The sequence below is a fragment of the Chaetura pelagica genome, unplaced genomic scaffold (genome assembly GCF_000747805.2).
Source record: "Chaetura pelagica isolate M959 unplaced genomic scaffold, ChaPel_1.0 scaffold219, whole genome shotgun sequence".
In the NCBI taxonomy this organism is placed as follows: domain Eukaryota; kingdom Metazoa; phylum Chordata; class Aves; order Apodiformes; family Apodidae; genus Chaetura; species Chaetura pelagica.
The window spans coordinates 3,326,955-3,349,374 of NW_009954552.1; the positions used below are offsets into that span (position 1 = coordinate 3,326,955).

The window sequence follows — 22,420 nt, forward strand, 5'->3', positions numbered from 1 at the left end:
GGAAACTTTCATTATGCAAGGTGATAGCTCATTCTTGTACTGCTGCCTCACTGAAGTAGTTAGTTTAAAATAGAGTAAGACAGCAAGAAGGAAATTAAGTTGAAATATGAGTTGAAGCAGTTCTGCTCTGCTCAGTTTAAGCCCATCTATCTAATACAGGCTTTTGACCATTACATGGAACTGTGTGCACCAGATGCTTAGTTACAGGTATTCTGTGAGTGATGTGACAAGGAGGTAAAGAGGCAGACATATTTTTCCTGATATGAAATCAAACTCCATCCTTTTCTGAACGTTTTATCAATGTTCCTTGTGGTGTCTCGATGTCTCTCTCTGGGAACCAGTCTTGGTACTGACTGCTTTTCATCCCATCTCTTTGAAGCTAAATCTAGAAGTCCTTCCCCACATAATATTTTGAATATGCTTCACTAGCAATACACAGGAATATAGACGTATGCTTACAAACACTTTTTTCTTATTATAGACATGGAGTTTGAAGACCTTATTGCATTAAATTTGCATTGCAAGCCTACCTACATTTCCTTCAGGAATGCATTAATTCTCTTTTTATATATTTCAAAAAATCTTTAGAACTAGGAGCTGAGTATCTGGTTTGAGAAGTGGCTGGGACTAACAGACCCATTTTAAATTACTCTGTTTTCCTGCAGTACTTTACAAGGTCAGAGTGGAAAATACTGCAGTGGAGAGAACAGACTTCCCTGGGGATAATTCCATACGCCCATCTGATCTGCACTGCTGCTCTGTCTTGGCTTATTTCACAAGGCAGGTACCCATCTGAGAGCTACATGATTGAAAATACAGCATTTTCAAGTGACTGAAGAGATAGATCCAAATTATAGGAGACAAAAATTAGGAGTAGTTCAGATAAAATTTGAGTAACTGAGAATCTTACCAGGTCACAGCAAAAAAAATCCCGAGCTTCAAAGCTTCTGGTTCAGGAACAGAGATGGCAGTTAATAGAAGGCCATCAGAAGCTCTCTTGCATAAGCTCCTACACCAGACATCTCTTTTATTTTTGTGGGGTGGGGAGGTGTGGAAAGGGGAGGGGGAGCGAAGGGGTGGGAGGTGGGCAAGGGGATCAGCTCCTTGGTCTGGCTGCCTGTGTGATTGCTAGTGCTGGCTTAAGAGAAGCAGCCGGATCGTGTTAGCAAGCACCATGTAAATAAGCTAGCAGTACCTGACATATAGTTCAGCTTTTACTAACCATGAAACAGCACCTTCAGCTAACTCACTTGCAAGTCCTACAGCCTAAGAATTTGAAAATGCCGTGTTGCAAGACCAATGAGGAAGGACATAGAGGTCAGAAAAGTAGTACCCTTGCATATGTAACTTTATAGCTGATACATGAGCTCAGCTTCAGGAGGATTTTTGTTGCATGCTCTTCGTGTAGATAGAAAAGCACACACAGCACAAACTTAACAGCTTCCATCTGTATTCTAAAAGAATAGACTTTCAAAGTGTAGAGGTGGATTTCTGCCAAGAATGACACCAACCCATTAGTAATACTGGACTCTCCCACTGCATCCTCTGAGTCCGGTCCTCAGAGACCTCTTATCTTCTCTTGGACACCATTTGCTAACAATTACTTTATAGTAAAAGCATCCTTTTTTTATGGATGAATTCTTTCTGAGGCTTGATATACCATAAAATGTTACAAAAGGAGAAAAAAGAAAGCCAGTTTGATTCATACACATTTTTTTAGGCCATCTATTGCACATCAAATACATGCATTTCTCCAAAGCCAAATGAGAACTCTCCCTACTCCTACAACCACCTTTCCTCCTCCAAAACCCAGCCCCCCAGATGGTTAATAACTTTTGAATAAATTTTGGTTTTGTAAATTTATTTCCTGGATTTTATCCATGAGATTTGCCTCTCAAATTTCCCCAAGTGAAATACAGACTCATGTGATCCACTTAAGGACTGAAACACATACATCCTATTGTTTCTTCTAGCCATAAGGTAACTGAAAAAAAAAAAAAAAGTTATTATTTCAAATACTCAGTTTCAGACTGAAGCTACTCAACACTCTCTCCAGCCAGATAACCATAAACAACTTCGGTATTTATACATGTGTCAAAAATGCAGAGCATTTTTAAGTTACAGGAATGGGTGGAATTACCAGGAGAATTGGTTTCCTCCAACCATCACTGTTGCTTTCTCCAACTGATGTCAGATAAAGGAAAAAATACAATACTTATTTATTAATTTCAGTAGTTTCTTGCCAACTCATTACTCAAACCCCTATTCTCTTTCTCCCTTAAATCTCAACACGTCTTTCCTCCTCCAAACTTCATTAATGAAGAAAAATGTCATACTGTTTAATTAAACAGAAGTACATAATTATAAATTGCACATGTACTCTAACATTTTAATGAAGAATAAACAAAACTTTTAATTCCTTAAAATTCCTTAAAAATTCTTTAAGAAAAGATAAAGCTTCAGTTAAAATCTTCTATGAATAAAATAATGCACTAGAGTACATACTGAATATTCAGCCTAACCCTAAGTTACAAGTCTTAAGTTTGCAGTGGCCAGAAATACTACAGATACCATTTTTACTCTTTCCAGTTCAAGAGATTACATAGCTACAGTTATAATAGGGCATGCAAGTAAGGTCTGTTTCCTTGTTATGAAAGGCTATTGAGCCTCTTTACAACATGGTCTGTATGTATGGACACCTGTTTTTAAAAAACAGAAAGAGAACAATGAAGAATGTTGGTGAAATCATGTACTCTTGCCAGCCAAGACTTCATATATGTCTATAATCTTAATTTATTGTAATAACAGAGAGCATCTTGCTGATTTGGATTGACTATACCCAGCACTTTATAAAATATGTTTTCTAAAAATTCTTTGGAAGCACAAACCAGATAGATTTCAGAATGACTAACCACCTCAGCAACAAGAGTTAAAAAATGAAGCAAATAAGCTCCAGCAAAGACAAGAGAATGGAAAGCAACAGAAAGGGGAAACTCTTGCCGTGCCATTAACAGACCTCCAGCTGACTAGGTGGTCTCAGCTCTGGGTAAGCACTTGCTGTAAAATATTTTCCTGCAAAGCCTTCTTCTGCCTATCAATTATTAGTTGCAATTTACTCCTTTCACCTCCACCTTTCTCCAAGATACTCTGTACTTGTACTTGCTGGAATAATTGTTTTAGGAAGTGATTGTGCAGCCCTACAGAGCAGCTTTCTGACAACAGAGCTCGATTGCTAGGATCAGAGATTATAGCCTGCTAACATTAACTCCCTCTGGCTGATATGCCGATGCTCTGCTATCTTTCAAGGAACTACTGAGAGTTACTACCATCCCATTGACATACAATCCTACATTCAGATGTCCCTTGTAAGATTACTTTACATTACAACCTTGATTTCATGTTTGCAACCCTTCTTAGCAACCTCTCTCTCCTCTCAGTCCATCTGTAGCAGCGATTGGACACTAACAAAATCACAAAAGATTGTAACTTCCCTTTGCTGCTTATTTTAAGTATGTGCTTACAGCATACAGCAACAGGTATGTACAACTTCAACCTAGCTGCAAACAACTTGCATCTGAAAAGGAAGCATCCCAAAAGCTGCATCAGCTCCACACAGGGACGGTTAGCACCGTTTTGCCCTGCAGATATTTCAAACTGTTACATATGAGAACTGAATTCTTCTGCAGCAGCAGTCCAAATGCCAAAGAAAAATATTGTTTCCTTTGAAAATTACAAGGGAGGAGGAGGAAAAGACACAATAACAACTGAGTTTAACTTGAACATCCCTACCATAACCTCTGTGCCTCTCCAGTCGAGATTGAAACAGCTTGGCTTTCCTCCGTATTACATTTCAGAATCAATGTTTCTAAATACATTTCACGCAGACCAATTTATTTCCCAACCACCCTTTCAAGCTTTATTCCCTAAACATTATTTCTCAACAGAAGTAAGCAACAGATACTAAATAATCTACGATTTTTTTTTTTTTTTGTTTAGCAGTAACTTTCTAAGAAAATCTCTAAGATCTTAAAACAAATTATTACTATTAATAAAATTTCCCAGAGCAAGAGTTACCATTCCACGGTTCAACTAACAAAAAATAAAATAGCACATGCATTTTATATGCTTTTTCTGAAAGAGCTCACTGTATAGCACCCTAGTAGTTTACAGAGTAGATTCATTCCATAACTGCTCCCTTTCCCATACAGGTCCTTTCCGTTATGCTCTGCATTTTTTGACTGTTGTTAGAAGGAGGGGAGAATACAGGCAGAAGGAGAAGGAGAAAAAAAAGCATCCTACTAAATTCCTACGATTTGGAAACATTCTCTAACCAACCAACCAACCTTCCTCCTCCCAGCCCATTATCTTTATTGCATAAATTTGTACCTAAATCCAGGATCCAGTATTTACAGCCACTCGGCTGCCCGTTGCTGCAGCAGGTAGGATTTACTGAGTGAAGCGATCCCAGAGTGTCAATCTGTTTAATCCTGTTTGGCATGGTGAGAAGTCAGCTGTTCGATACCCACAGCTAACAAGTAACCTACTCTCCTGCACCCCAGGGATGTGTTACAGCTTCTCCTGGAGATAGATGTTCACCCAGGGCATTCACATTGAAAGCAAGGCCATCAGATTGAGAAAGTCGTTGTTATCTTCTCCGTCTGCTTTTGCTCCCTGCCCTGCCTCAGAGCAGCTCCTCTTGTAGGGATGCTCTCCTCTGACTCACTGAGCACAGTTCCAGTCTTTAAATTCACATGTGGGAATAGCCAGATGCAGCAGATTACACTCTACCGTAACTACCCTAATTGAGGCTCAGTACGATCTTAAAAAATACAGCAAACCAGATATTTTCCCCCTCAGCTTTCAGAAAAGAGAGAGTCCAGTACCTCTGAAAAGCTTTATAGTAACTGGCATGCACAAACCCAACCTTAAACACCTCTTTTGTTTTACAGTGCACAGCTAAGTTTTTAATGCTTTAGCTAAAGCCATAAATACAAATAAAGATGGATATTTTCTGGTCAGCTAAATCCTGCAGCACTTTCCCTGACAAAACCTGTACACCAAATAACAGATTTTGCCTGTACTTTCATCTTGACTTGAGTCTTTGTGAAAAATAAAAAAATCCAAACATGACAAAAATCCCTATACCTTTTGATAAATTAATTTAAGATCCTGCCCTGGTTTAAAATACATTTCAGATCTATTCCAACTAAGCTCATATTCTGCAAGATAAACTTCTAGTTCATCATGCTGTCTTCCTGTTTAGTAAACTCCAACTGCATGCCTTTTATTTTACCTCTGCATTCTTCACCTAGCATGCCATGCAAGCATTTGTCCATAAATATTCATTTACAGCTTCTTTTTTTTTTTAGCTAAACACTTTACATACACAGAAAAGATGTTTGCTTTCTTCCTCTGAACACATCATCTAATTTTAAAGGACCTACAAAAAGCTACAATCACTAGGTAGATAAACAGCTATGAAGCCAAAGCAAGGATTAAATTTTTGTAAAATCAGAAATTAAATGCTTTCATCATATTGTCATGAAAAAAGTGTCCTAAAATCAGACTGAATGAACAGTACTGTAAAATACACAACTGTGTAGTGGGAAAACATAAATCAGCAAGGGGTTGCCAATGATAACAGCATAAACAAGGATAAATAGGACTTTTATGTGGACCTGAGGGCATACAGGGTCCCAAAGACAAAGAAAGCTTACCATTAACACTTAACACAAATTTGGTACACAGGTATTATCCTGTTTAAAATTTTAAAGAGCTGTCCTCACTCACCATCTATGAGAAAAGTTTTGCTTTCTTCACATTTCTAAGGAAAACCAGCCTAAATTCTGAGTTAGTTTCATCTTCAAAGCCTCCTGCATTGAAACTATTAATTCTGATTCCTTAACGTTTTCCCTCTGACCTAAGACAACTTTTGAATGACACTGAATTCCTACGGGGGGTGGAGAAGCAAAAGAAAAACCCCTCTTTCTTCAAGATAAGTGATTTTTATAGTTTGCCACCTACAGGGAGACTTCCACTAAGGCTAGTTTATTCTTTGTGAAATAGTAGAACATCTGAAAATGATTCTAGTTTCTAGTTGAGTAAGAAAAATAGTAAGTGAAACAATCCCTTTCCTCTGCTCCCAAACACTTCCCACACACATCAAGCATACTAAGGAATATCCAGCCATTCTTATTGTAGTTAAACTCTCCCATCTTTAATATTTAGAAAAAGACTGAATCTATCAATATAGCTTTGAAACAGTGACTTCCATATATAAGAAAGCTTCTGACTAAAACACAGCAGATTTTATAACATAAAACTGGTTTTGGCTTGGTTTTGTTTTGCTTTGTATCTCATGTAGACTGAACTTGTGACATGAATAATATATACAGGAAGATATTTTAAATGCTCTGGGAACCATATTGTTTAAAGCTTGCTAATGCAAAAAGTTCCTCCATTCCTACTCAAATGAAACACCATTATTTTTAGGTTTTGCTTTGGCTCTCTTCTCAGAGGACAAATCTGACAAGTAAATCAAGGTGGGGAGCAAGAGAAAATGGCTATGTGAACCACTACATAAAGTGTACTTCACAGGCTACATGGTTAAGAAGAAAGGATCATGAGTATGCATAGAATTGCTGTAAAAAGCAATTACTCCACACAACATTGGAGTGGAGACAGCAGACTCCACATGAACATGCTGCAGAATGACTGTGGGCATTAGGTAAGAATTTGATGGAAAAACATCTCAGCGCATATACTGAAACTGTATCTACAACTTGATTATGGTCCAAGAAAGCAAGCTCAGATCTGAAGTATGAGAAAAAAGGAGACAACATCTACATCACAAAACAACATTTCTTAATTTAACACGCAAGGACCATTATTCAGTACCCATATGATCTTTCAACTTAAACACCCAGATACGCATCGCAATTCTCAAATTCCACCCAAGACAGTGACCTGTATCAATATATTTAATTTTAAGCCCAAACAAGCAGCCTGTTACTGCCTTTCTATGGTTAACTTCAGGCATTACCACAAAGCTCTCCTTGTCCTTTAGTTTCACTAGGTTTTCTGTATTCCAGAGCCTTGTACTGTATTAGCTCTCCCTGTCTACTAGACAGCTCTTGCTGTGGCTCCTCACATTGGCAATTTTATAGGAGTTCACCCCCGATAATAATGAACCAGTAAGGTAATCTTACTTCTGCAGGCAGAAATACATCTATGTGGAGAATACCTTTAGGCAAAACCAAGGCTGGGGACTAAGTACAAATTCTGCACAGAAGAGGCTGGATTGCACAGAATGTTGCACAGCAGCACTAAGTTGGTCCCACCCTCATCCTCTACTTAAATACTGAAACTTAAATATAACTTAAATACAACAACTTTTATCAAATCAGCAAAGAAAAAGTTAATATTATTTACCCCATGACATTTGACAGTATTTAAAATAGTATTTTTTTCAATGTAAAACCTATTTTTTTTCTACCTTACCTATGTAAAGCAGAAATTAGTTTTCTGGGCCCCACAGTTTACATAACTTCCTTTAAAAAAGTAGACCATTATCAGCCTCGTTTCTGAAAGCAAAGTGCTGATGAAAGACCCTTCAGACCCCTAGCAATTTAAGACATTTCTCAGTTACTTAAAACATGTGAAAAGCAAGTGGCCAGGGGAAATTTTTGCCAATGGCTACTTCATAAAGATTTTAAAATTCCAGGCAAAAAAGCCCTCCAACTTCTAAGACAGCATTTTGTAAGAAAGACTATATTCCAGTGAGTACATACTTTGTATCATATATGCAAATGAAGAACCACATGCCCATAGGTATTACAGTGGTGAACAACTAGAATCAACCCTCTGCAATTACACTCTGGACTCACTGATGGACAATGTTGAACTGCCAAAATCATTCTGAAGTATCATCATTTTGTCTGCTTACCCCAGCAGAGAAGCAACAATTTGTCAGTGATTGCTGTAGGCAGCAAAAAAAATAAATAAATTAGCTTGCTACAGGCCCAGCTTCTCTCAGGTGCCAGCTGCTATCTGCAGCGTCTGCAACCACCATTTGCCATTCCATCAACCTCCTCCCCATGGAAGTGCTACCTTATCTGGGGGTACAATTATCCTTACACGCAAGAATGGAAATATTCATCCCTTCTTTGGTTTAAGATGAAAACTGGAGTTAAACTGACTGCGTTTATCATACTGCAAGATATTTGCAAGGTAATAAAAATAACTACTTAACTTATATTACAACAAGGATAAACAGCATTCCAAACTAATCTTTGTAAAGCCCCATTACATTTTGCACCAACTTGGGGAAAACAAGCAGAACAAGAAGGGAAGCAAAAAACCCACAGTAATTCTATTTTTAAACAGTTAACTTGTCTTGCTCTAGAGTCTAAAAAAGAAACCAAAGAGCCAACCTTTTCCTTATTATCTACCTTTCGTGGGAAAAAAAAGTTTCAAATATTATAGCACTAAAACCCTGGCTTCAAAATTGAGTGCTGTAGCCAAGCAAATCTAAACGTGTCTTCTCTCGAATCTTGCCCCTTTTATTCCAGACATTACACTAAAAAAAACAATTCATAGATTTTGAAGTCAGTACTACAAAGTTACTTAAAAAATTTCTGTTCATCTTAAAAGTGAAAAAGTGCCTACAAGATAGTTGAAATTAACAGAAGAGTGAATTCTTTATTCAGTTCTGCCAGCATCCAAATGTCACTATTTTAAAACCATGTCTGCATTTATCTATAAGATAAATGCTTTCATCGTTTAGAAGTGCACAGTTCTTACAATTTTGAGTCATGTTTCTGAATGTGGGAGTGAAAAGATTTATCCAAACCAGTTAGACACAAATCCAAAACGATTAAAATTCTTGACTTAAATTAGCATTGCACAGACCAGTAAGGATTTTATTTACCATATGCATTTCCTAGGTTAATTTTAATAATAATAATAATAACAATAATATTAATAATAAAAAGGTAGACTTTGAATGCAAATCGTATCTTTGGCAAGTCAGACTCCTATCAGAATACTGTAACACAACCAAGAAACTGTCAAACAGCCACCATGCACCAGTAAATAAATCTGAGGTTCAATCTTCAAAAGTAAGCTCCCACACTATGATTAAAATTCTGAAAGGAGCCTAACTTTGCCTTTTCCTCAGCGTACAATGTGTCCACAGTTTAACTACTTGGAGCACAGCTGTGCCACTAGGATCTGGTTTCTTCAGCTCCATGCACAAAGATCCTCCTGTTCGCCCAAAAAAAGCCTTGCTGCTACTCAGTCTCACAGATAACACTGCTGGTCTGCAAGGAGCGGAATCATTACAACAGTGGCTCTTTGGACTTATATTCAGTGTGTTGTTTCCTGTTCTTTACTACCAGTGCTGCCAGCTGCCAGAGACACTTCCAATTGAATCAGTCAGAAATTGTATTTTGCAATGAATTGTGTGAACATCCTTAATTTGAGATTTCCAAGAACTCCTTTCAAAATGCTGGGGTGTTTCAATCAAAAATACCCAGACAAACTAACAACCACCTCTAACAAAACATGCAGGCTATGTAATTAGCTGGCAAACCTGGGAAAACTATGTTCTGATTGAGGGTAAAAGAGGTATCTTCAGCTGGGTGATTAATAACCTTCCTTTCTACATCTTGGGTAAATCATTTGTCACCAGCAACTGATACAGAGACACTGAATCATTCAGGCTTTAATTAAAAATATTGGGAAATGAACCATTTATCCAACTATTCAGTTACCAAGGCCAGGATCTAAACAAGCCCTTCCTGTCTCCAGCTTAGCAGAACATGCCCTAGCTGTTGCTCATGCCTACAGTAAGAAAGAATTTCAAAAAGCACATGACATTGTAAACTCTCTCCCTTCTTAATCACTCGGCTATTATTTTTTTGAGTTTTTAATTCTGTCCTGTGGCCAAGGAACTGGAGCCTTTAATACCACTCCCAAGAATGAAGAGACCTTTCAAAGAAACGATGAGACATTCAGTATCCCCTGTCTTCTGTTTATCTGGAAAAGCTTTGGGAAAATTCTGACTCCTCAACAGAGTCACCACTGCAGCATGCCAAATCAGCTTGAAGGATCCCAGCCACTGTCAGCAAAACCACAACAAACCAGCTTCAGATAATTCAAACAAAATCTTTTGGATGAGGGCAAGGAATGTGGTTCCACATACATTCAGCACTTAGTGAGGGGTGGGAGGGGAGAAGAAATATGCCATGCTTCATCTCTACATTGGAGAAAACACAAAAATTGTTCCAAGTGCGAAATACTTGCTGTCTTAATGAGACACATTGAAGAAACACTCATTTTTGACATAAATTTTATTATCCAAGTTACCCTTCCTCATGTTTTTTTTCTTCATCTGAATTTTCTCATGTAGTCTCCTCAACTATATTTAAACCACCCTTTCTCTTCCCTTCCCACTCCAGTGAAAAAAAAGGAACAAGCCTGCTGGCGTGAAAAAAAAAAAATCTGGTCAAAACAAGGTTTCTTTTCCAAACTGGTTTGGAAAATGCAGTTTACACATGCAGTCGTTGGGATTCTTCTTACAATAAATCTCTTAGCTAATTATTTTAGCTGGAAATGCATGCAAAGACAAAAGGAAAGAGTAAGAATATATTAACCAGAAGTGTCCAGAATATTGAATCATGTTGTTGACTTAAAAGTCATTTCTTTTAAGTCGCTTAAAAGGAAAAGGAAAACCATTCTATTAACCAAGCTATGCAATTAAAATAAAAGCTTTTAAAACTGGACATGCACTCCTTGCAAGAAATACTCGATGTTAAGGTTCCATATATAAGCATCTGAAGGAATTGCTTCTGCAAGCTGTGTGGGCTACTAGTTGGTTTGTGTTACTGACCAAAACATTCTTCTTACTCCCCTTCTGCTAAGTTCAAATTGTACAAATGCACTTCGGTTAGTTACAAGGGGATTTCATCAAGACTTCTCCTTTTGTCTCTGCTCAGTGCTGCCTGCCAGAAATCACGTCCACGTTAACACACCAGGTTAAGCTGCTCAGCACTGCAGGGTATGGCAGATGGAGGGAGGCCCAGCCATGACCCAACACCCTCCTGCTTCTGGAAGCAGAAAAGATGCCCAAAGCATTTGTCTGGATTTAAAACATTAACATTTAACCCAAAAACCTCAAGACTCTCACAGCTTCCATTATTGTTTTAAAAGATATTTAACAAAATGAAGCAAACTCCACAATTCCTCTGCACTATATCTAACAGGAAAGCAAAGTCAGAAATAGGCATTTTCTCTCTCTCTCTCAGCCTGGATTTCACATGCTGCATTTTTGTAAATTATAAACACAGCCTTGTTACTGAATAGACTTAAATGTATTTGGAGGCTAGCTTTGCCATCAGGAGCATTTCCCAAATTGGAACTACACCTGTATCAGTGAATATGCACTCAAAATAGCACCAAGACATTGTATAACGAAGTGGTGATTTGAAACCCATGCCAATAATTTATGCAAGGTCAAGGGCATCTGTTAAAAAGCATCTGACAGAGTTGCCTAGAAATGAAGCAGCTCCTCAACCATTCTTATCTCCACTGAACACATACTCCTTTCAATATCAAGTTTAAGAATGATATCCATAGTAGCAAAAGTGCCATAAAATTAGAGTAAGAAAAAGACTTCATGGGCACTGTGAGTCTTACACTGTTCTGTGACACAAAGAAAACACAACAATCAAAATCACCCAGATGGTCCTTGGAAATGAACAGCCTCTAGACTGGACATTAGGAAGAATTTTTTCACAGAAAGAGTGGTTAGACACGGGAACAGGCTGCCCAAGGAGATGGTTGAGTCACCATCCCTGGATGTATTTAAGGGTCATTTGGATGTGGTGTTAGTGGATATGGTTTAGGGGAGAACTTTGTCGAGTAGGGATGATGGTTGGATTTGGTGATCCCAAGGGTCTTTTCCAACCCAAAAGTTCTGTGATTCTATGATCAGCAGATCTGTGGGCTGTACCAGTGTCCCAGCACAGAGATGTCCTACCACAGATGTCCCCTCCTAGACTCTAGGAGCACTCTCCTGTCAAAATAGGTGTCCCTATCTCCACTCTCCCTACCCCTCACCAACCTGCCAAGTTACTTACTCACTGAAAAGAGAAATGCTTTGTGGTTGCTCTCAGGTGCTCTTTGGAGCAGAAAGTCTGAAGTTTTACTAACACCAAAGCAAAATATGGGTAACAAAGACATCCTCAAGAAGTAATTTCCAACACTAAAGCAACTTTTTCAAGAATTCTGTTGTACCTGAAGAGGGACAGTTACAGAAAATAAACACCACTCCAGGATGTTTTTCTTCAATTGCAAGATATGAACAACACAGACAGGATATGATTTTAGTTTGCATTCTGTTCTGCCTCAAAAACCTTGGTTAGAAAAAGAAACTGCTGTCAGAGAAAGGTTAATTGCAAGTATAATAACAACTCCCTTGGGAAGTGTAAAGCCATCAGAATTGCTGGTTTATATTCACGTTCTACCTCCCAGAGATCAGCTGTGCAAATACATCTGTTCTGAACCAGATACTTTTATGCACCGATTTCCTTTCCAACTACAATATAAGAGAAATATATTTGGCAGCTGCCTGGGACCAAACTTATATTCAAGACAGCATTATAAAAATTCTTCTTTCTCTCATATGTAATACCGAGCTCTGGAACAGGGCAGAAAGCTTTCCTTACAAAATTTCAAAAATTCCCAAGACAAATTAATCACATCCTTATGCCCATAAATAGAGTCAGCATGGGAAAAACAGATATATCTGACAGGTCTTCCTGGGCTGGGTTATGGTAAAAGGAATAGTGCAAGAGTTAGATGCAAATTATACAGAAATAAATTCTATGACACCTCAGAGCACATATAAACTTTATTTATAGAGAAATCTCCTAGAAATTAAAATAGTGAGATTCGCTGAATCTCTCTATCGAGTTTAGGACTGCACAGTGCCAAGGAAGCAATTCATATAGACTTTACTGTTCATTCAAGGCTGAATTAGAATTCGGCTGTTATCTGCTATAGTTTGTCCAACACGTAGTGCAAAGGTTATGCTCTCATGGAACACAGTCAATTGGCAACATTTTACTTAAGTTTACTTATGCTCCAAACATGTATTTAACTGCAAATTCAACTAAAACCACAAGGTGGGAAAGCCATGATAAAGAATTCTTGTTTTACTTTATACTGCAGCTATTTTATTTACCTGGACCAAAGCATGATAAGAAGTTTGAAAAACCACACACACAACCTAAACTCAAACTATCTTTGTAGCTATTAGGGTTGCTTCTTGGCAAAATATTTCTAATTACATGGAAATTTATTATTTAGTAGATTTTCAAAATAACTGATAGTTGTGAAGTTGAATGTTAGCTATTGAAATGCCTGCACCTCTGTTCAAGCGCAAGTCTGCCTGATAAAGCTGAACTGACACTCCACAATTTTTTGCTAATTTACATGAGAGAAGTGTGAAATTCAACTGACTGCTCAACTTTGCCTCCTGTGAGCTCCTCATAAAGCTGTCAGCTGGTTATCAGAATAGGCAGCCTGTTATTTGGAAATTTTATTAGGAGGTAATTGATTCATCAAGAAATGCAATTCTTAGATCATCATTTAGTGTCTTGCACTACTACAACGTATTTCTTGATACCACTTTCTGCATGTGTTTGTGCCTTGCTGTGTAGCAGAAGCAGATCCCTTCCTGCCCAGTGCCTTAGAAACTAGTCCCCACCTTTTTGCCGTGTGGCCCCAAGGCAACAAGGCAAATCAAGTAGGGTACCTACCTCCTCATTGTTCGGAGTTACTTTCCCTGCTGGCCTGGGCTGTAACTCATTTCCTGCAGCTGCAAAGTCTGTCACAGTCTCACAGGCAGCGCTTTGGCTCCGAGCCACGGATGGGGATCTGTTTTCCTTACACATGGCCCATGCATGCTTCACTTGCAGTCTCACAATAGCAAATCTTCCCCTTCTACAGCCTCCCTCTGCTTACAAGGAAACAATTGCTGCCCAAGTCACCCTTCTTTTCTTCCACTTCAGACTGGGAGCTCTTTAATTATTCACACTGGATTCCCATTTTACTCAATGACATTCTGCTGCTGCTGCTGCTATCCAGAATTTCCTCTTCCTACATAAGACTATTTGGATTTGACATGGAAACACCCCATTTCTCAATCATAATTTTCAAAGCTCTTGATCATATGCAAGACATTCTACCTTTACTCTCTCCCCTTCCCCTTTCTTCTAAACTTAATATTTTTAATAGAAGATCTCCAGCTGTGGAAGAGCAAGATTAATGAAACAAATAATGATATATCGCGTTCTGTGGCCTTCACTATACAATCTCTCTCTTTTTTTAACTAGGTAAATATCTCTATGTTATCTATGAAACTTTTCTTTTTCTTAATTCCTGAATAGGAGGTCCCCATACTAGCTTAAGAAGAGCTCTGACACCTCCAACAACTGCTCTACATCACTCCTTCCCGTCTTGCAGGTTAGAAAAGGCCTTACTACACAGCTCTTAAAACAAATTTGAGAACCCTATGTCTTAGAAAGCATCAGCTGTTTAATTCTCCTTATTATGGTCAATTATTTGAGAGATACTATAACTGGGGAAAAACAAACAACAACAATAAAACAACTAGGAACAACAAAACCCAACTGCTGAAATAACGCTTTTCTGTTCATGGCAGCAGTCAGGATATTACACTGAGAGTAAAATTAAGAGCCAGTATTCAGTTTTGTAGTGGTGCACGCTATGTCACCATGTTACTAAGACATCACCAACCTTTCAGATCTGAACAAGCCATATATACAGATACCTTGATTATAAGAACATATAAAACAGGCATACATCGCACCTTCATGTAAAAAAAAAAAGTATCTGTGTCCAAGTTTCAAACCAAACAGATCCTAATACGAATTAGCAGTTATACTGTCCTGAAAAACCCTAAGCCTCATGAGCAAAGGCTTATTATAGCCTTTGTACCACTCCAAAGAGTAGCATTTACAGAAAAGGTATGATAGACTATCACAAATTCTACAGACTTCAGAAGTACTTACAGAGTTGGAAAATACAGTGAATTTACCATCTAAACAGGCAAGAGATTTACAACATTTATATACCTGCCAACTTTTCCAAGCTTACAATTTCATTACACTGAATGCCCTTTACCCAAAGCTCTGTCTATGTAAATGCCCTACCAACAAAGGAAAGAGAATTGCACATATAAAAAGGATGTACCAGAGAATGAAAAGAAACCCTTATTAAGAAAAGACAGAAGTACCAAATAAAGTAGGAACATTCGTTCTCCCCACGCTCAATAACATGTGGGGAATCATTGCAAAAAAAATTGCTGCCGTATGTATTACTTGTGAAAAACATGTTCTTCTAAAGCTAGTAAATTATTTTTTGTAGAGTGTGCCAACTGTTATTCAACCTCTTCACTACCCACTTCTTTGTCTTTTTTTTCCCCATTACAAAAGGGATTTAATTTTTTTAAAATGTACTAACCTGTAAGCTGCATGTCAAATTAATTAAATGACCCCAATAACTTATAAAAATAGATTTCCTATCCAGCAGAGTAAGTAAGAGGTCTGGAACCTGTATATGACCCTCCTCCTAAATGACTATCCACCTAGTGAATGTCTTTTTCCTATGTAATGCTTTCCCCATACTCTTAACAAAATTGAAGATAATGTAAATGCATTAATTTTTATTTTTTAATACTGATTAAATATCTAAAGTAATACACATTCTTAGAGGAAAAGTAACATACACACTTGTAGACAAGCAATAAGGGTAATTTTTGAGGCAGTCTTACAATATGAGAATAAAATGTTACCTTTTATGTTTGTCAGATAGCATGTGGACTGACAGAGACTGACAAAGGAATGACCAAGATCAGCTGTCAGAACTAGGCTTCACTGAACATACTTTTTGCTTTAATAATCTTTCATGTTACCCTATTTTGGACAATAATTTGAGATTATTTAGAGCATTAAATACCTCCCAACATTTCTGTACTCAGGGATGAAATGTGGTTTAACGCAACTTAAGAACCAGCTGTAAATTAGGTTTCCCACTGCAAAGCTTCAAAGCTCACTGTTATGCCATGGCTTTCTAACTTTTTTCATTTGCAAATGTTACTGATAAACACTGTTGAAATGATCAAAATTGTAGGTTCCACAGACACTGAAAGAAGTGCAAAACTCTTTGCTTTAATAAGCCATTTGTATAGGCGAAGCACTCAACAGCCACAAGCATCTACCCACACCATTTCTGATGGCGATCACCTCCCGTTTTCCTTTGGAATTACATAAAACCTCTCTCTCTGAGCTTCTGACAACAGCTTGCAATGGCAGACATGCACAAACTCCAGGCTTGTGTCTACTGCACGTGGCTTAGCCCATGAATTGCACAGAATTACTCAGATTGGATGCTCATACTATGAACCTGACTTACCACATTATTTTCAGACCGAAACACTCCAGAGGGCAAATGTCTTAATTGGTGAATCATTCAAAACCTGAAAGTTTACTGAATTATGGTCAAGAAAAAAAAAAAAATTAAAAATACTGAAGTTGTAGAATCAAGCACTAGAAAACTAGGAAATACAACCTTTCAGAGCTGTCTACCCAAGTGTGTGGACTGAGTTAAATTATGCAAATAATTTGCTTTTTCTTTGTTATGGGGGTTGTGTTTTCTGTTTTGTTTAGGGTTTTTTTTTGTTTGGCTTTTTTTTAGGAATTCATACCTCAGATGATGCCCATTAATTCTGAAAATACAATCTGTTTATCTATTGTTCTGATTAGCGTATTCCCCCTTATTTCAAGATCTTTAATCAAACGCAGCACTTGAGAATGAATAATTGCTTTGTGGCATTGTCTGAGGTACTTTTCACTGTGGGGGTAGGGGAAATAAAAACATAGCACTCAACTAATTTTGCTGAATTTTTGCAATCCCTCCATGAAATGAACACTATCAAACACTTTCAAGCACTAGAAAGTTGGGGTAGAGATTGAAGTCAAACATATCCAGTGGTTTCAAGTACTCACTGTATAGTTGTTTGTTTTTTTGCCTGTTTTCTTCCCCAGTTTCCTTAACATTATATAATAGTTTGCATGTTCAAGACAGTTCACACTGGCTTCAGTCACACTCACATGCACCAGGAACTTTACAAAGCAAACATCCAGGTCCTAAAGCCTGACACCCAGTAATGTGGGAATAAACAATTAGCAGCTGCTTCTTATCATCCGGGGTTCAGATGCCTTGCTGTAACACCCCACAGGAAGGCTGTGATAGAGGCAGGGACAGAAGTCACTTCTGAGGCTGCATTCAACTCTGTAATCATGCTCATTCTAGCAACAGCCTTTTCTTCTTCAGTCTCCATGATTAATATAATTAATGAATCCTCTTTATTTCAAAGCAACATGCCAAACTATAGCAACTTTACAAAAACTACAGTAAGTTTGCAATGCTCTGCCCCATTTCCCCCAAACACTAAGGAAAAAAAAAAAAGCAATACAGATTACATCCACTAGTTTGAGTAATAAAGGTAACCTCTCAAATACAAAACCAGCTCTCTCTCTCCCTCAGGAGTCTGACAGGTTCAATGTTGTTCATATAAAATACCAAGTACAATCTGTCTCTCCTAATAAAATTCTCTGCATTCAAAGGTGAGGTCCCCTAGCTCCAAAGGAAATTGGATTTCTCAGTTGTGTGAGGGTCATTAAACAAAAAAAAACCCTGTTGACATTTCCATGATTTCACCTCCCTGTCAAAGGAAGAAATGTTTTAGTGATAACCAACTGCATTTTCCAATTTTATAATCGAAACAACTGCAAACTTTCTCTATCTAATTGTTGTAAGACACAGAGGACAAAAAAGTTTTCCAACTACACAACTCAGTCCTTCAGACTTCCCCTCCCAATCGCCCGGCATTCTGGAAGTTCCTGCTGTGCATGCTTCTAATGTAAGGAACACAAACTCTCCTCACTTTTATACAAGCACATTTATACAGTGACTGAAAAATCTGGGTAGAGTTATAATGTGATAGCTGGGATGGACTGAATAATTGAAAAAATTGTGTTTATATTTATGAAAAGCTCTCTGAACCCAGAATTTTGTGTTTCAGAAAACAAGTTCTCCCCAACACCACTTTCCAGCTAATCTTGTTACTTGCAATAACAGACTTTTTGAAATGGCTCTTTTTCCCCCAGCATGTGATGAAACACCTTCTAGTGAACTGTTTTCCTGGTGTGGGTTTGCTTTGTTGTTTTTTTTAATTCACATTGCTTTCTGTTCACAGGCTGCAAACTCAAGTAGTTTCAGAGGAAGCAATCAAGCATTTTCTCTAAGAACAAACTACTCTCTGAGCCTCGGGAGTTCATGGAGTCAAAGAACTACAAGCACACCAAAGTCTTAAAAACTTAAAAAAAAATTATCAGTTTTCTGTTGCACTCTTCAGGGGCACATTCTTTCATGCATCTGAAAAAACAAAGATTTCAGAGCTGTTCTGGGACAAAGGGATGAATATGCCACTGCTGCTCTGGAAAACTCGGTTAAGTAAAATACCCAAGTCCAAACAGTTGATCCCTGTGCCAGAGTATATGAATATGTGTATTTACCTTTTCCATTGCTGAGGCTGATGTTGTGATGACTTCTTACTGCAGGGTTTCTCAGGAGCCATTGATATTGCATGTTGGAGATTCTCTCCCCTTCTCCCTTTCCCGCACATGACACGTATAGATTTTCCTATCATTGCAACTTGATCTAACATGATTTATAACTCTGTTCACCAAGACATTAATTTGCTTAAAGCTCTTCCCTGTCTTCAGACACATTTTCACTTAACACTGAGATCTGCCAACTGCTTATTTTGGAATAGACAGTGTGGCTGCAGGTTGCTAAAAGCATTGTGTTTTATCTAATTAAAAACTAGAAACCAAAACAGTGCAAGAACACCAAAGTGCCTGTTTGCACAGTACTTCCCATTACCCAAAACTCGCAGTGCTGAGAATGAGACACTGTTTCCATCATTTCCTACCTTTGTGGTTGAAAATCCCTTCCATCTCCATACTACTGCGAGAGTGAGCGATGCAGAGGGACCCACAGGGGACCAGGCCTTCTGCAGCAGGGGACCGATCTGTGGTTCGAACCAGACACCAGTCGGGCTTGTCATGGGGCCTCTCCAGGACCTCCACTGTCTGCCCACGGCGGATTGTCAGCTCATTACTGTTGCAGGCAGTGAAGTCGTGGATTACCACCGTCAGCTCACACCCACCAGACAACTGTGCAGGGAGAAACAAGAAGGAGAAGCCAGATGAACGGTTGTTATCAAACCATCCGTCACGCACCGTTACCTATTTAGGATTCCTGGCAGGATTCGTATTTTGGACGAGATAGCAAGCTTCTAGGACTTTCCACATCATGAAACGACTGCTTCAAAATTGGGCAGTTCTGGCGTCTTAGAACAGATTTTTAACTCTGCTTGTCTCTGTCTATGTTCAAAGCATGCTGGTTCTGACAGTGCTGGGCGGAGGATTTAAGTGGTTTTTCTTGCTAGACTGCTCTTTACTGAAAGCTGAAGTAGCAATCACTTCAGAATATATTTTATGGGTGATAATTGGCAACAAAAAGCCAGGTATTACAAAATACTCATGAGCTTTGTTATCTTATAATTCAAGGCAAAAAGAGGGACCTTTTCCGAAGGAACTTACACTCCTTATTCTCACCTCACTCACAGTTTATTCTCTACATACTGAGGGCACAAAATCATTCAGCAGATACTATACATAATTATAAAAAGCAGCATAAAGTTCTTTACATAAGTTTCCCAAATACTTAACTATTACAGGCTTACAACTTTCACATATTTGCTGATTCCCCAAATAAAAAGACACAAATGTGAATTAAAAGCATGCAAGCTCAGGGTTTTCCTCTCCCTCTTCAAAACACTTCATTAGAATTACTTTGCCTAAGCTTAAGTTTCCTGTCTTTGATTCTTTCGTCTGCTTTGATGTGAAATGAAAATTATTATCAGAACCTTGCAAAGTTCCCAAGATTGCTCAGCACCAGAGCACCCATACAACTTAAGCAAACAGCCTGGGAATTCTTTCTCCTTCCATATGGCAATGGCATTCCAGGCTACTTCAGCTTTTCATGTGTGAGTTACTTCTATAGCTCAGGCTGCTTCAGTGCAATATTAGTATCAGATCTCAGCTGGTAGGCAACTTCTGTGAGTTCAGTAATTTTGGACCAAGCCAGTAAACTCCTCCATCTCAGCCAGGCAATCCTGCAATGCTCTACACTGACAAAGGAGGACAGATACTCTGTGTGAGTTCCAACTGCAGAAAACATAGAAGCATGTTCGACAGTAACATACTGCACAGTTCCTGGTATGTTTTTTATTATTACATTTAGGCTTTTACATGGCTGCCAGCTAAAATCCAAGAGCTTTGGGAAAAGGAGGTAAGAGACTGCATTGTTACTTATTTATTAGTTTTCATTGCAAGTGTGGAACTGAGGACCAGATAGAACCTTCTCTAGGATAACATTGTTATCAAGCAGGAAGGTGATTTCCAACCTTTTCTTCCTCAAGCCTTCTACAAATGACAGGACATAACTCCTAGCAGATGGTCTGCAATAACTTCAGAGCTTTCCCATGGTCTCTGCCTGCTGATTTCACCAGCCACCCTTGCTTGTGTGTGCACACAAAGAAGAAAAAAGAAGTTTTCCTGGGGGATGCAGGGGCCAAGAAGGGCAGAAAAGACTCATGCATCTAGTGTTGAAGGAAGATAAATCAGGTTGAACCCATTTACATCCAGGCTAAAAATTAATCACAGTACTTCTACTACATCTCTCCAGACAGCCCCAATACCCAAATTACAGGGAGGGCTAATTTTCTTCAAAACATGCTACCTCCTCCCTCATTAAAAAGTTTCCTGTTCCCTTACAGTCTTTTGCCATATTATACTAGTTTTCAGTCCATGCAAAACTATGCCAAAGGGGGAAAAGTAAAGAGCTTTCCCTTAGTTTCTGGTATTGATTTATGTTACAGCCTTCTTCAGACAAACTCAGAAACAATTGAAACCATCTGTATGCCTGATGGGGACTGACAAAAAAGCTGTTGAAGTATGACTTCACAAGGTATCCAATGCAGACCAAATTTTTCTCAGGAGAATCCGTATCTGTCCCTAGTCAGTGCAAGAACCAAGATAGTAATCAAACTGACACTTCCCAGAAACTGCCTCTAGTCTTTGTATTTTCTCCTAAATACCTACAGAACCGCAGTTTTGGTGCTCTGCCTGTTTTCCTCACCCTTCACTTCCTACAAACAGAGATTAAAATATATTTTGTGACCACTGCAACTACCACTTTTTTTGGCTTTAATATAGATGATATTTCTTTTCTCTCCACTAATAAAAAAAAAAATCTCAGATTTTATTTTCACTAAGTATTTTATATATTATTAAGCTGAAGGAAATAAACAAGTAAAGGCTGCCAGCGGCTATGTCAGAAAGTACTGAAGTACAAAAAAATACCAGTCTTTCATACTGGGGGAATAGGATGAATAGGAATAGCTAATCAGTGTTCCATTGAAATTCAATATGCAATCACACTTCAGAACAGTAAGACACCTCCTGCCTGCAGTTTTTAGTTCTACACTATCTTCAAACATGCACTAATTCTGTGAGATGCAACTTTGTGCAGGACTTCTTCACACCGAAAAACATGATGTTCTCTACCCAATGTACATCTAAATTGTCATGGAGAACTGCGAAAAAAAAGTGTTTACCGATTTTTCCCCTCCTTTAGGATAACAACCCTTCTCTCCCTTCAACAGTTACGGTGAGGAAATGCTGCTTTCCTCTTTGCTTCATTGCTCCTTTTCGCTCTGTAACACACTTTCTGAAAGCAGTTTCATCTTTCACAGTGATTAAATGCAGTTGGACAGCAAGGAGTGTCTGTGATTAAGCACATTGCTCAACAGCTGTTGTTGGACAGCTTTGGCAAGGCTCTCTAGGCTAGCTGGAGGGAAGAGCAAGAGGCACAGCAGAACCGAGAGACCAATTTGCACTGAAGAGAAGAGTTACAAACCATCTAAATCCAAATTTAGGCTGAACAAGGGCTTTATATACTTTATCCACCCTTCTCAAGAAACCCTTTATGTAAACTGAATTAATCATGCATGATAAAAATAAATGAGGCTATGTCTGAAACATGGAAGCAGGAGAGACAGCTGAGATGAGAAACAAAAACCAGACAGAAATAGAACCACAGATTAAAAGAGGTGCAAGGTTTAATTAAACAGCTTATCATGGGACACAGTGTCTTGCTGTTGCTGAAATTAATGTTAACCATCTATGTTCACCTCTCTGGG

The 22,420-nt window shown here is 38.4% G+C and overlaps 1 protein-coding gene across 1 annotated transcript in view; it reads right to left on the reverse strand.

Moving 5' to 3' along the window:
• TRIO (trio Rho guanine nucleotide exchange factor) overlaps window positions 1–22,420 on the reverse strand; it is a 180,804-nt gene that overhangs the window by 47,216 nt on the left and 111,168 nt on the right. The window contains exon 33 of the mRNA XM_010005090.1: window positions 19,085–19,328. Coding sequence (XP_010003392.1) covers window positions 19,085–19,328 — 244 coding nt within the window. The remainder of the gene's footprint in view (window positions 1–19,084; window positions 19,329–22,420) is intronic.